Source organism: Lepidochelys kempii, chromosome 2 (assembly GCF_965140265.1).
Source record: "Lepidochelys kempii isolate rLepKem1 chromosome 2, rLepKem1.hap2, whole genome shotgun sequence".
Taxonomy (NCBI): domain Eukaryota; kingdom Metazoa; phylum Chordata; order Testudines; family Cheloniidae; genus Lepidochelys; species Lepidochelys kempii.
Window position 1 is genome coordinate 32740857 of NC_133257.1, and position 15279 is coordinate 32756135.

Sequence of the window (15279 nt, forward strand, 5' to 3'; positions counted from 1 at the left end):
GCCACAAATGCAGGCTACTTGTGCCTAACTGAACACCTAATATTCAATCTGGACTGCAGGACTATGTTAGGTGTGGCCTGTATGATTGAATGTCACGTGAGATGTCTTGCATAGATTTTTGGGAGGAAAGCCAGTCTAACAGGGTTGTGTGAGGGAAGAGGCAGGGGCCTCCCTCCTAGATTCATCTGGTTCCTGCTGCTGCAAACCCATGACTGCTTCAAACTTGCATAATTCTTTTCTCTGTTTGGTTGTTTCTGCTTCTTTTGGATAATAGTGTGAGATAATCCTTTTGCGAAGTAGCTGGTTGCAAGTATACGCCATGCATCCAAATGATCTAGTCATAGAAATGTCAATTCCATGCAAATTATATACTTATGTCGTGCCATTTGCCATGCTGAAATACAATAATATGTCTCAACCATCTTAAACATCACTGATCACGTCTTTCAAAATACTACAATTACTTCTGGAAAAAGAGTAATTGTTTGAATTCCACAAGCCATCAGACTGCATAGAAAAAACATTTTAAGCTTAAAACATAGTGAGGGTTTACTATTTGTCTTTTATTATTATAAGATCCTTATAATGTTCAGTGAGCTTCTTTAAATTCTGGGAAAAGGGAAGAAATTGATGGTATTTACATATATTTAAAACTGCTTGTTTTTTGGAAGGAAAGCCAGTCTAACAGGGTTAGAGTCATAGAATATCAGGGCTGGAAGGGACCTCAGGAGGTCATCTAGTCCAACCCCCTGCTCAAAGCAGGACCAATCCCCAATTTTTGTCCCAGATCCCTAAATGGCCCCCTCAAGGATTGAACTCACAACCCTGGGTTTAGCAGGCCAATGCTCAAACCACTGAGCTATCCCTCCCCCTCCTCTGTGAGGGAAGAGGTAGGGGACTCCCTCCTAGAATAGACATTCATAGTGATAGCCCAGATGTGACATTTAAAACTATTCTGCATAATTGCATACCACCATTTCAGACAAAATTAGTGTTTTGAGCTGGATTTCATTTCAGTGATTTGTTAGTGGTTACTGGATATCAAATAAAGTGTAGGTTCTTGTTAAGTGCTTATGTAGTCCCTGACATCATAGTATCTGTTTTTAGGTATCTGTACTCAGAGGTGCAAGGCTAACAAATAGAACTCTGAAGTCATTTGGAAAGCCAGCACCCTATCCCCTTCAAATCCCTCCTCAAAACGCACTTCTACCAAGATGCTTATGTTGAGGGGCCAACTGACAATGGCAAGGCAGATTGCCAGAAGGGTGGATTATCTGCTTTCTTTGTACCTTTCTGATTTTGTTAAAAACAAGCACTTGGGCCCTCAATTTGTATACATGTATAATCTATGTGAGACATTCCTATCACTGTTATCCTGGTTCTCTCTCTTATCCCCTTATTTGTTTTTTTTATACCCACCTGACTGACTGTATAGGTCCACCCCCGCACCTGCATGGAGGCCCTCTGAAGTCAATTTATGTGCAGGTTCTGGGGCTAAATATGTATTTAGGAACTTAACTTTAGGCATCAGGTTTGAGGTTTGGCTGTGCTATCAAACATGGGCTATCTTTCATGCATGCTGCTGATTAGCGGAGAGATGCAGGGATATTCCTTATACATGGAAAAACTGATTTAAAGGTCACATTTGCTAGGTGAAAAATCTAATGTACTTAACTTTCTGTTGAAAAGATCCACCAAATTGCACTGTGACACCAGCTGAACAGGTAAGGACTGTCACACACTATATATTTACCTGCTTATAGGTAACATTGGTTCCTGCAGCAGCCTCTGTGCACGAGTGAACTGTTTTTATTTGTGTTGGTTTCTTTCTTTTCTTACAATGTCTTGTGTATTGCGAATTAGAATTGAGGTTGGTCTGTTGATTATTTTTGGAGTAGGTGGAGGGAGATGATTGCTAGTCTGTTGGAATGATGGAGGCTTTAGCCTTAGAGGACAGAGTGCTAACGATTGGAGTCCACAGACCGAGCAGTACTTGGGTCACAGAATAGATGCTTACTGTAGATGTCACAGTGGTTGTTGCATTATCAGTACCTCAGGAAGATAAATAGGGGTTAGTAGGGGCTACAAGAAACCCTAAGAGTTGTCATAGAGAGCCAGGTAGGTGTGGAGTGCATGTGTATTATCACACAAATTCTCTGATCGTAGGGCTGTGGGCCACTTCCTGAGAGACTATTTAATAGATCTTGATCCCATTTGTGATCCCACACTATCTCTAGCAATTGTAGCTCTAAGATACCATGGGGATAGGGACCCTAGAAATTTCAAAGATACAGTTACAGTGCTTGGTTAATCTGTACATGTATAGGTAATGTTAAAATCAAAGCACATCTCTAATTATGTGAATTGAAGTTTACAGTTAGTAAAACCTGAAAAATCTAATTAATTTCTTTTCCCAAAAACTTCTCCCTGCCATTTTCTTCTTTTCATTTCAGTCCCCACTTCCTACACACATCTCTCTGTGACGCTCTGTTGTGCTGCTCGGTATCCACTGCGACTGGTCTGCTTGTTTCTGCTTTGCTACTTGACACCCTTCCGTCTGCTAGATTGTCAACTTTTTTGGAGCATAGACTACTTGGACTTCCCATCTTGCCCAGTGTTGAGCACATTTTCAGCCCTTAGTAAAAATATAATTTCTTACATCTCACTGCCCAGTCTCCATAAAGTACCGGATTGATGCTCTTGACTCCAGCCATACTGGCAGCTCTTTGCCTGTTGATGGCTAGGAAATCTGTCCTTGCTGTTCTTCTTGTTGCAGTAAGCCCCTGTTGACTGCTAGGGTTACTTCACATCTTTTACAGCTGCTAATACATCTGAAGAGCCTGGATGCTTATGGAAGCAGCTGTCGAGGAGGAGGAGCTGCTGTCCAAGGAAAGATGCTTTGTAGCTGAGGCTTGACTTACAAGATTTGGGTTCAGTTCCCACCTCTATTGCAGTCTTCCTGCATAACCTTGGGCAAATAATTTAATCTCTCTGTGTCTCAGTTCTCCATCTGCTATATGTATGTGCTATGTTTCATATTATCCTTAGAATGTAAGTTTTTTTTGCGGAATGGACCATTTCTGTTATATTTTTGTACAGTGCCCACACAATGGCGCTGTGGCCTCTAGGTACTACCACAATACAAATAATTAACAATCAATGTAAAAATCCAGGTACTGGGGGCACTGCCCTTACCAAACTACTAATCTATGAGATTCAACATCATTCAGAACCTGCTTAGAGGAGTAATAATACTAATAAACTTGTAGCAAGATCTGAAACCAGGTGTAGCAATCTCACATCTCCATCACCTGCTTCAAATTACAATAATTCAAAGTATCTTAATTTAGCAACAACTGCTATACTCTTGCAGTGTGAAAATATTTTCAGGTGTAAAGGAGATCTCAAGTACATTTATTCCTCTAGAAAATATAGGTGTGATCTGAGCATCACACTGGGAACAAGGAACTCCTGCCTGCTAATCCTTCAGTGGCCTTGGCCATGTCACTTAATTACTTTCCCTTTTTCATATAATACTAACCTCCTTCTTGAGGATTTGGTAGCTAGTGCTACATAAGCATCTTGTTGTTAATTATCCGAGAAGACTGTTTCATAGTAAATTAAAGTGATATGCGACATTTAATTGTGTGGTGTTGTGTTTAGATAGGATACTAGGATGAATCCTACGAGCTTTTCTTATACAAGCCATCGTACAGCAGTCACTGGGAATCACTCACGTGGAAAGTGAATAGGATTTGTCCTGATAATTAGGGCTGTGGTCTGAAACCTAATAATTATGATCAAACTGAGTCAATAAAATTAAATGGCTTGAATTTCATATTTTCAGTGTACTAAACAAACAATATCAGTGCTTACAAATCTGTTCCATACTGGGGCAACAGCCCTGTCCCAGTTAACTATATAGAAATTATTCCTTGAAACCTTTTTGTGACCCCATCCTGAGTGCCTCAACACCCAGCTGGAGAACCCATACCCTAGAGACCGTCAAGCTGTAGAGCTCTGCAAAGCTTGTAAGCTTCTCTTCCACCAACAGCAGTCGGTCTATTAAATTATATTACTTCATCCACCCTCTCTCTCTCTCTCTCTCTCTCTCTCTCTCTTTTTTCTCTCTCTCATATATATCTTCTGGGCCAAACATGGCTACAACAACATTCCAAACAAATATGTTTCAGTAATACAGTACTGCAAGAAAACATTCCCGGGGCCTAAAATTATAGCCAGTGTCTTAACTGTACAGAAAATCTGCTGCTATTTATATTGTGAGTATTTTGCAATTTTTGAATTCATCTTCAAGATTTATTTAATTTCTTTTTTAGGTGAATCTTGGAAGCAACCAGTATCTCTTCTCAGCAGTGGTGAATCCCAAAGAAATGCCTTGCTTCTGTTTGCGGCATGATATTGATGCTCTTCTCTGGCAGCCACGCTCTGACCAACCGGACAGTATGTGGGAGCACATTGCAACTTTCAACGCTTTAGGTATGGAATGAACTGCTCAGTGGCCTGTCTCTTTCTAACAAATGATACTCAAGGTTTTGCCATCTCATTTCCATTAGATCTATGTTTTGTTCGTGAGATACTCTAACTAAATTTTGATTGATTAGTGCATTAATTCTATTGATAAGAGAATGTTGGATTAATTTTAGAAATACTAGAACAGAAGTTATAGGTAATGTGCGTGCCTTGACAGAAGATCAGCTTAGAAGTTAAAAAGGTTATCTAATCACAAGAACATTGAGGTCGATGCATCATTCTTCATAACTAAATGTTTATTAATATGTGAACAAGAGGTTTAAGAATACTTGACAGAATATTAGGGAGAAGAGATGGGCCTTAAATGTCAACAGACTTGGGCTATTCAGATCATGGAAGGAGCTCAACAGTCAAAGACGCTCCCTTTTATAATGAGATTTTTCAGCTTGAGTACCGTTGCTGACCTCAGCTGTGGCCATATGGCCCAGGAAAAGAGGTAGTCTCTTGGGTAAGTAGGCCCCAAGCAATTTCAAGCTTTTTAGCTCACAACCAGCACCTTTAAGGCTACCAGAAACCAGCAGGCATCTAGTGCAGGGCATAGAGTACAGATGTAATGTGTTCATGGTAAGATACATTTTTAACAAGTGGTCTTCAGAGTCTGGTGACTCTTTAAGTACCTCGTGACAGGCCAAGTAGCCTCACATTCACATTTCATATTATTTTTCAACTTTTCACATTTAAAATAAAGGCTCGTCTTAGTAACCATTGTGTAATTTTCTTTTAAATAATTAACCTTAGCAGCAAGGAGACTGATATTGTTCATCTTTTACACGTTGGCTATTTTTATCTGGCTGCTGGTCTGTAGACATCATGGTCATAGAGTTCAAGGCCAAAAGGTACCACCAGGTCATCTAGTTTGACCTGTGTTTCACGGGCCATCAACACCATCCAGAAGCTGAAATTAGACCAAAGTATTACAGCTCACAGGAGACTAGACCTATTATGTGCCACAGGCAGAAAATAGGAAGGAACAAGGTGCACAAGACCCCACAATGGCAGGAAACAGATTAAGTGTAATATACTCAGATAATCCTGGCAAGTGACCTGCACTCCAGGCTGCAGAGGAAAGCAGAGCCCCTCCCTAAGGTGACTGCCAATCTGACCTGGGGGAGAATTGTTTCCCAAACCTGTACATGGCAATCAATTAGGTCTTGATCATGTGAGCAAGAATCCCAGCAAACCAAGAACCTGCTTGGTGCCACCTTAGAGCTTTGGCCTTCTCCAGCCTATGTCCCATCTCCAAACATAGCCATTCCTAATGCATCACAGAGAGACCTTTTAAAAAGAAAAATCTCAGAATACACTGCGGGGAGAGAAACATCCCTTCTTTACCCTTGCAGATAGCCAACTGAAACATGAGCTTTTAGGAACATAAGACATAAACCAGAAGTAAGCCCCAGGGCTGCTGAATGCTACCCCCCTACCATCACAAGCAATCCCGTCATACAGTTGCACTCATAAATTTGTCTAGCTCTCTCAAAAGCAATTACGTTGTTTGCCCCCACAACTCCTATTAGAAGACTATTCCAGAACCTCACTCCTCTGATGATTAGCAACCTTCTTCTATTTCTAGCTTGAATGTGTTCATGACCAGTTTATATCCGTTTGCTCTTATGCCAATGTTGTCCTTTAGTTTATTAACCAGTTATTAATAAAATACCTCTTCTTGTATTTCAGCCTTTTGAATCTGGTTTCTATTTCTGAATCTAAGGGTTGTAGCTCTGAGATCTGTATATCTTGTTGCCATCAAAATTGGTCAAGCACAAGATTTCACATAGACTGTGATAACTATAAGATCCCTCCCAGTGGTCTCTGGATCTTATTTTCTGCCTCAGTGAGTGTGCTGGAACCACAGGAAAAACGCCTAAACTATTGTCCCAGCACCTCCAGTTAGAGGCAGACATAACTGTTGTTGCATGCTTGCAAGTTTATGAATCCCATAGATTTCCAGGACTTGCTGCTAGGAAACAATGAATAACTACCTGACTAGGGTATTGATAAGCTAGTAGAATGCAGCAGGCCTCAGAACACTGCTCCCGTGGTTGCCTCTTGCCTTCACATCGTTTGTTCTAGTCATCGTGACTCATGAATGACTTCCAACAGATGAAATAGGAGGGCAGAAGAGACTAGATCTCAGTACAGTAAACATGGGGCATTGATGCAAGCCCACATTAAATCAGTGAGAGAAGCTAAGAAATCCTTCACTTTCATTATAGCTTCAGCAAAGTCTGAGAACACACGTGTTCTGGATAGTGGCCTACCTAATCAGACCAGACTGCTTTTGTTGTCTGCTTTGGGACTTCAACTCCCATACCTGATTTTCTTTTCTTTTTGTACTTGTTGTTTTGTTTTGTACTTGAACTATCTTTTTATCAGCCTCTTACCTTGATTTAATGTCACATTAGGCTTCAAGTACCTTTAAAATCTACTGTCATCACTCAGTCTGTATATTTGTCATTATTTTTGTATGCAAAGTGGTTTTATAATGCTTAAAAAAAAGACAAGGCAAATCTTTTTCCAAACTAGTAGTGATTAATTTTAAGCATCTTACAATTAATCATTAATACTGTTTTAAGACTTTAGGTGCACCAATATTTCTATAATTTTGGAAATAAATGGAAGAAAATTAAAATTCCTCTTCAAGCTTTCTGTGCTTGTGGGGGTAAAAACATCATTGTTCCTCCACATTTTCCTCCTTACTGTACTATCATTTACAGTACCATGTTGAAGTTTACACTTCTGTGCTAATCTAGTTTACCTTTTATTTGCCAGAAAAGACATACGTCACCACCTTTTTTATCTACAACCAAACATTAGAAATATCATGCTAGAGCCAGTGGTAGTAAGTGAGCATCTTGTGGGATAAAGAAGGTAGTTTTAAAGGATCCACGGTGCTCATCTTATTCACTAACACAATGCCTGTAGTTTTGTTCTCTTCTTTTCCCTATTTTCATTGCTGGTCTAAAATTAGTCCCACAGTACATAGAGAGTGATTGGAGAATTGTGATCCTTTGCGGGCCAAATCTTCCTCTTTGTGCAAAGTAGAGTCAAAAGAACAATGCCTTCACTCCCTCTCCTTGCAGTAGTCACCGTTGTATGTGTGTGAGGTGTGGTAAAGATTGTCCATGTCCCTGCATCCCTAATAAAGCACAATTTTTTTAGTGAGGGTGATTAAACATTGTAGCAAACTACCAAGGGAAGCGGTGGATTCTCTATCTCTGGATGCCTTTCTGGAAGTTATGTTTTAGCCAAACACAAATTACTGGTCTGAATACAGGGGTAATAGGGTGAAATGTAATGGCTTGTGATATGCAGAAGTTCAAACTAGTTGATCTAATGGTTTCTTCTGGCTTTGAGCTCTCTGAATCTGTGAAGAAAAAGTTGTTTTTTGAGGGTGTCCCCCCACACACACTTACAAGTAACTCTTGTTTTATTCCCCTCTCATTACTGCAGCTGGATGGAAGGATGGGAGTGTTTGGTCTTGCCCTTCTAAATCCGTGGCTGACTTGAAGGCCTCTCTTCCTTCTCTCCTGGCTGCTCAGCAGTCTGTATTCTGCTACCAGCCCCATGTAGCTGCCATGGCTATGTCTAGATCAGTGGATTCCAAGCTTTTTGGATCGCGCACCCCCAAGGCCAGGTATAGGGAAGTAAAAAAAAAAAAGAAGAGCTGCCGCCGAAGACGGAGCGGTGAGAGCCGAGCTGCCGCCGAAGACGGAGCGGTGAGAGCCGAGCTGCCGCCGGCGTGCCAGTGGCGCTTCTTTGGCGGCGCTCCTCCTGCCGCACACCCCCAGGGATGGTCTTGCACACCCCCTGGGGTGCGCGCACCCCACTTTGGAGACCACTGGTCTAGACTGAAAAATAAGGCATTTAAAAATTGTTAATTAAAATACGTTCATTTACTTTTAAGCCCCAATGTAAACAGGCCAAGACATATTTCAACATATGATATGGTAGCAATTGGCTCTAGACTCCCTCGCCCTCTGGATTGTTTTTAAACCCGACTTGCCTTGTCTACACTAGGATTTAAAAATACGTGAATTAAATGTATTAGCTAACACTCTTTATTAAAACTTTTCCTGGGCTGGGCTGGGCTGGGCTAGGCTACTCCTTGGAGCAGCCTTGGCTCCTTATCTGTGCCATTGGCTGTCTAGCTTAGTAGTAACAAGTTATTCCCAGATAAAAACTGTGTTAAACTAGAGTTAAGATTGAGCAAATATCAGTAACTTAAGAATACAGACATTGTAGGAATGTTGTATTTATTCCAAAAAACAAGCATTTATAAACCCAGGAAGTTTTGAGTTAGGGTTAAACATAAAATAAATCTAAATATGTTAAGGTATGGAAATACATAGCTAAGGTACCCAAACAACCTAAACTATGCCCTGTAATGACACCTTAGGGGAACAGGAAGAAATAGAATGTGTCCCTGCTACTAACAGAACTGTCTTTTTTTCAAAATGGCCACTGCCTCACATTGTTTCTAATGAGAGTGAAGCCAAGCTGTCCTTGGAAGATGGTAGCTCATTTTGCTGAGACCGGCCCTATAGCCTCACTCCCATTTGAAACAATATTGGATGGCAATCAGTTTGAAAGAGGGCAGTTGTCCATGTTATTCAGTGATGGAATATATTTCTTCTTCAGCCCCTGATGTAGCCTGTGCATAATAATTCAGTAAGTTGTATCTCTATGGGGAATTTGGTGGATCTGTGTTTTACTGTTAGGATGAGTTGGGGCAAAAACAGTGTGACACAGGGTGCTACATTTCTTTAAGAACCAACTCAATTTAACTCATGGTTTTGAAGAATAAATTTTTTTCAGATGTAGCCTATAGATGATATTTTAGTATTTGGTATTCCAAGAGTAAGTGCTGTATGTTTTTGAAGAATACGGTGTGTGGTGTTTAGAGTTTTGCTAATAGCTGTTTTATTCTCACTTCTTTGGGAAGTGGTACCAGGCTTTTTAGTTCTCACTGAAGAAGTATGTTCTGAGGAGGAGACAGTGGAAGAATGACTCTGTCAAGAACAGGTCTTCAGGCATAGAGAGGGGCATGCATAGAGGTGTCAGAGATAAATGTTAAGATGTCAAAGGGAGCCATTAGTACTAAATTGTCCTTTATGTATATTTTTATCTTTTTGTGACCTTTTGTGTATTAGTTTTAAAATACAAGCACAGGATTCTGAAATGACAGAATAAAACACAGTTGAAATGTATACTGACTTTCTTTCTTGCCTCTGTATATCTGTATGCTTTGCAGGTTATGTCCAAGCATCAAAGCAAGACAAAAAATTCACTGCTTGTCCTCCAAATTACTCCTATGCTGCTATTTGTGAGTGCCTGCGTCGAGTGTTCATCTATCGACAGCCCACTCCTCTGTCTACAGTTCTCTACAACAGGAAGGAGGGAAGACAAGTAGGGCAGGTTGCTAAGCAGCTGGTAGCAACCCTGGAAGCCAGTGATCCTATCTTGGGCTTTCAGGCTACAAATGAGAGATTATTTGTTCTCACAACAAAATCCTTGTTTTTAATAAAGGTAAACACTGAAAATTAATTATCCAATATGTCATGTTGACTTGGATGTATTCACAATTGGTCTGAGAAATGATGAGATATTACCTAAAAAGTTAAATCAAATACTGTTGAAGTAAAATATCATAGTACCCTGTTTAATTTTTAAAAGGACAACCAAAATATGTTCACTGGAACTTGTGCCCAGTTGGATAAAGCTTTTCAACTCCATTGTCAATTAATTTTTTGGGGACTTCCAATTCTATGGAAAAGTGCAAGAAAACTCTCTGTTGTGCTAGCAGTATTTTAATCAGTTACCGGAGGCATGTGTGAAATGATCCATCCATGCATTGTTTTTTTCATATAGTTTTTCTACCACAGTTCTGCCATTCAAGAGGATCTTGAGTATTCACTTATTTCTATTTTGTATCATCGCTATAGTTTCTCTCTGTGGGTGTGATTCAGATAAATAAAACAAGTCTTTGTTTTATTACAAGCTTACATAAACACAAGGCAAAGATCACACTTTACCCAAATAATAGATATTTTACAGAGCCATTTAAATTATTTTTGAAAATTTTAGTCTGTTTATATTTAAATGTCTTCACTTAGTATTAGCAAATCATGGTTCATTGGCTAAATGATGGTGTGTTGGGGCATCTGCTTTTTTCCAGCATATTTTTTAATTCAGGTCAAATAACCTCATTATATATGTGCAGTTGTAGTAATCTGATTGAAACACATTTGTTCCTCCCATTAAATCTTCAAACATTTTAAAAACTTAAAACCTAAAATGGTTTTGGTAGCTTTCTCTTGGGAGCAGAACATTCTAAGCTCCAAACAAGGTCACATTTACTCAGAAGCAAAACTGACTAAAGTGAAAAAAGTGTTCGTCCTTTTTCTGAATACTCTGCTCACTAGTTAACAATGGGAATGGACCCTGAAATGTATTCCACTCAGAATACTTGCATAGAATCATATGTTTACATGTCCTTTTGAAGAATTAACAGTATTGTTTATTATTTAAAAGATCAATTGCCTTGATGAGCTGATATAAATCAACCTACTTTTCTGCTCAAAAAATCCATAATTAAATGGTTTCCAGTTGCAGAGCCATATTTGTCACTTTCAAATTCCATTTTACATTCATTTTATTCTGAGGCTTATATCTGTCGTATGCTACCACAGACTCCGACATAGCAGAGTGTCATTATTCAAAATGTATGGGGTGTGGTCACCTGATTTTGTACCAGGATTTTGTTTTGACTGAGACTCGGCACCTACCATAGAGCACTCTCATTTTGTAAGCTACAGCTGTTTATGAATGCCCCAGCCTGCAGAAAATGTGGTGGATGCTATTTACAAAATGTCGGGGAACCCATTTGGCTGTTATAGGTGCAAATAATCTATTTCAAATGCTCTTTTTGTAATGTTCCCTCGCCTGGCTGTGTATGACTGCAACATGTATTATTCTGCAAGTTAAAAATAATTAAAACATTACATTCATAAATAAAACTTTAAAAAAAAACTGTTTAAAATGACTTTTTATCCCGTCCGTTTATCATTTCAAATGTGTGCCCTTCCTTTTGCTAAAACCATAATAAACCATTCTAATTTTTTTCGGAAGGTTATAATACATAAATACCAAAGATATTCCATACCTGGGCCAAATTCTGGCTGATGTTTGCACTGCACCATAATGACTTCTGCCAAAAGCAGTCTGCTGTGCTCCCAGATCCTTGCTATGATAATCCTTACATTCACTTCCCCAGGGATAGCCTCTTTCTGGAAGCAGTAGGAATAATTTGCAAGGGGACATAGCTCAATTTGCGTAGAGTGGTCATTGCATAGACAGGGAGTCAAATATGCATATGCCCCTAAACATGCACATTCCATCCATTCACCCTTTGGCTGTGTCTTATTGCATCTCTGTTCACTGTAAGTCACAGAGGACCTGCAGAGCAGTTCCTCACTTTTTCCAGGAGGAAGAACTGGAGTGATCAGCATTGTCCCACTGGACAGTGCTGCTGCCTGTTTTTTTATTTTCTGGCCTGCATTTATGCACTGTGCAAGCCAGAGTCTGGATCTAGGTTTGTGAAATGACAAATGCAACGAGATTAGTAGTTGAGGCTGAAACTCTTTTTGACTCCTACTTCTGTGGCTGGTTTGAATAATGGACATTATTGCAGCTATAACTTTGAATTTTTCTGGCTTTTGTCAGTTTGTGTTTTGCTCTTCACATTATGCAGATCTGATATTTGTATTGGGTGGAAATAAAGGCTGCAGTTGATTGTGAATTAGTATATATTAACATTTTATATACAAATGGTTGTTTTTCTGGTTCCAACATATAAGTGAGGATTTTGAATAGCTTTTTGAGTAAAACTATGAATCTTTATTATCCCAAAGTCTAAGATGTAGAGAACCAGGTGCAGATTTCCTCACGAGCCATATTAATGTAATTACAATGGCAGTAGTCCAACTCCTACTTAGCTCTAGACTCGGTTCTCTTATCTTACTTCTGTGGGAGATCTAATTGCTATGATAAATGTAGGTATAAACACTTACCTATAGACTATCTAGCATTTTTATTTTTTTTATTTTTTTTGTTATACTGGGGCCAAATTACAGTTTGCCGTTCATTTTTTCAGGAACCCTAATGGCACTCCAACCTGTTAAATAGAGCAGACATGTACAGTTAAATTCAAGTGAGCATTTCGGGGTCTGATTTTTTTCAATGCAGCCTTATTTTGGAATTATGTATATTGGGGAGTACAAATACCTGCATCTGTGCTTCTCAAACACTAACTACTGCACTGTGGACAAATGGGATTTGTGTGTGTGCAAACTGTTTAGTTTCTGCGGGCTTAGTGTTTTAGAAGTGTGTGCAGGTGTTTGCCTTTGCAACTGGAAACTGCTTTTCTGAATCCTGTTTGTATGTATTTATTTGTATAAAAAAATATATACCTTGTATGTGTAAGCAGTAGAAAAGGTCAAATTCTGAATGTATATTTAACACATGAGAAATCTTAGGTATAAAGAACTGGGTATAAACAAAGATTTTTCCAGTTAAGTCATGTTTTGTTTAATATTTCAAAATCAAAGCTGAGTAGTAGTACTCTGATTAATAATTTATTGGATGGAGAGTCTTTTAATTGATTTAAACAATTTCAAAACAGTCTGAATCTATTTGCAAATATTGAATATCTTGTGATGTCTTTCATAATGAGGTGAGAAATGTGATCAGTGAGAGTTACCATTGAAACCTGTAAAAGACATTTTTTAATCTTTAGTGGTATAATGTTCTAGGTAAAATAAAATGTATAATACGTTTAAACTGATGGTAAAAGAATGTTGAAATGAACACTTCTGGGGTATGATCAGGAACAATGCAAAATACACTCTTAATGTAGCGAAATAAGTAATTGTACAGTGTGTAATCTTTGCTACACAAAGTATACATTACCAGGCATAGTTCAGCATCATATAAAAGAAGCTCTCCATATTGTCCATACACTGTCCACTCCCATTGGTGCTCTTACATGCATTCTGGACGTGTCTCCAATTGGAGGTGTATTCATAAGCAGTAAGACACACAATTTATTACATATAGAAAGTTCATCTTGATGTTAATAGTGCTTGTTATGGACTGTGAAGGACGTCACAATGGATTTATACAAAGAGGTCTCTTCATTTAACATTACTAATGGCAAAATAACTGGAAACCTCTCCAAGCATTCAGGGACTGCTGATGTATCTAAAGGACATTAAACGACTGGAGAACATGTGTTTACAGAGCCAACAGTCTGCCCAACTTTGAGTGAAAATCTTTCATCAAGTGGACCTAGAAATAAGTACCTGGATGTCAAAAAGATTTGAGATTGTGAGCTCAATGGCCACTACAAATGTACATTTTTTTTATTTTTATTTTTTTTACTGCATTGGTTTCCAGTTCTCTTTTTCCTTTTACCTGTTTGTACCAATATTCCTGCCCTCATGGTTGTAATTTCTAGTTCTTCATCAAAATGAAAAAAAACTTTGTAAACTTTAAAGTTTTTTTGTTTTCACAAAATTGTTAATGTGCTTATGTAATTTTAGTGACATGGGAGGAGGTGCATTGTAATTCCAGTCATGACACCCAACTGGATAGAAAACATCACCTATGGAGGTTTTCAGCTGTACAAAACTGCCTGCACTTTTTAAGTACAGTATCTTCAGGCCCTATGCTGATTACAAGTAATGTAACCTTTGGGGTTCATAGGCCCAAAAGGCCATGTATGATATGTAGACTCTGGCTCAACCAGTGAGTAGACATGCTGGTGTAAAACAAAGGCTAAGAAAGTAGTAAACATTTATTTTTGGCAGAAAACTAACCAGTTTTGATTGGGAAGGGGATAAGAGCTGTTGAAGTACCAGTTGACTGGAGAAGAGCACAACAGAATCATAGTGTTTAAAGGGGACCGCAAGGGTCATCTAGTCTAACCCTCTGCCAAGAAGCAGGATTTGTTACATCTAAACCATCCAAGACAGATGACTGTGCAGCCTCCTTTTGAAAACCTCCAGTGAAGGAGCATCCACAACCTCTTTAGCCAGTCTGTTTCACTGTCGTGCTGTTCTTACAGTTACATTTTCCCCTGAAATTTAATCTAAATCTGCTATGCTGTAATTTGAACCATTGCCTCTTGTCCTGCCCTCTGTGGCAAAAATGAACAACTTTTCTCCCATCTTTTTTATGGCAACCTTTCAAGTATTTGAAGACTATTGTCATGCCCCCCTCCATCAGTCGCCTCTTTTCCAAACCCAGTTCCTTCAGACTTTGCTCATATGGCTTGCATTCCATCCCTTTGACCATCTTTGTAGAATGTAGAAAAGTGAACAAAACGATTAATTTTAAAATATCTATTTATGTAGACCAATGATCAATCCTTTGTGACAAGTCATGTGATGCAGTGTATATGGATACAATAGAAGAGATTTTACCAGACTTACATTAGTACCATTGGTTTCAGCATGACTGTAAAGGTAAGAAGCAACTCAGAGGAAGTGACGGACTCTAGCCTGAAATATTTATTCTTGTCTACAGATAAACACCACCTAAAAGAAAATGCAACAAAAAGATTTGCAGAGGATAAGATTTAACAAAGTATTAGAGAAGGGTTGCAAAAGTACCAAAGGACTGTAGTTTTTAAAAAAAACTGCTGCCCTTTTTAATGGTGAAAAGTCT

At 38.9% G+C, this 15279-nt stretch overlaps 1 protein-coding gene across 3 annotated transcripts in view; it reads left to right on the top strand.

The window, feature by feature from the left end:
- The window catches only part of NUDCD1 (NudC domain containing 1), a 149799-nt gene extending 135641 nt beyond the window's left edge, over positions 1-14158 (top strand). The window contains exons 9-10 of one of the 3 annotated variants that reach the window (XM_073330307.1): positions 4338-4497; positions 8005-9764. In XM_073330307.1, coding sequence (XP_073186408.1) covers positions 4338-4497; positions 8005-8432 — 588 coding nt within the window. In that variant the 3' untranslated portion in view covers positions 8433-9764. Of the gene's footprint in view, positions 1-4337; positions 4498-8004; positions 9767-9805 lie in introns of those variants that run through there. The other 2 variants (XM_073330308.1, XM_073330309.1) reach the window with 2 other exon arrangements.
- Positions 14159-15279: the final 1121 nt, after the last annotated feature.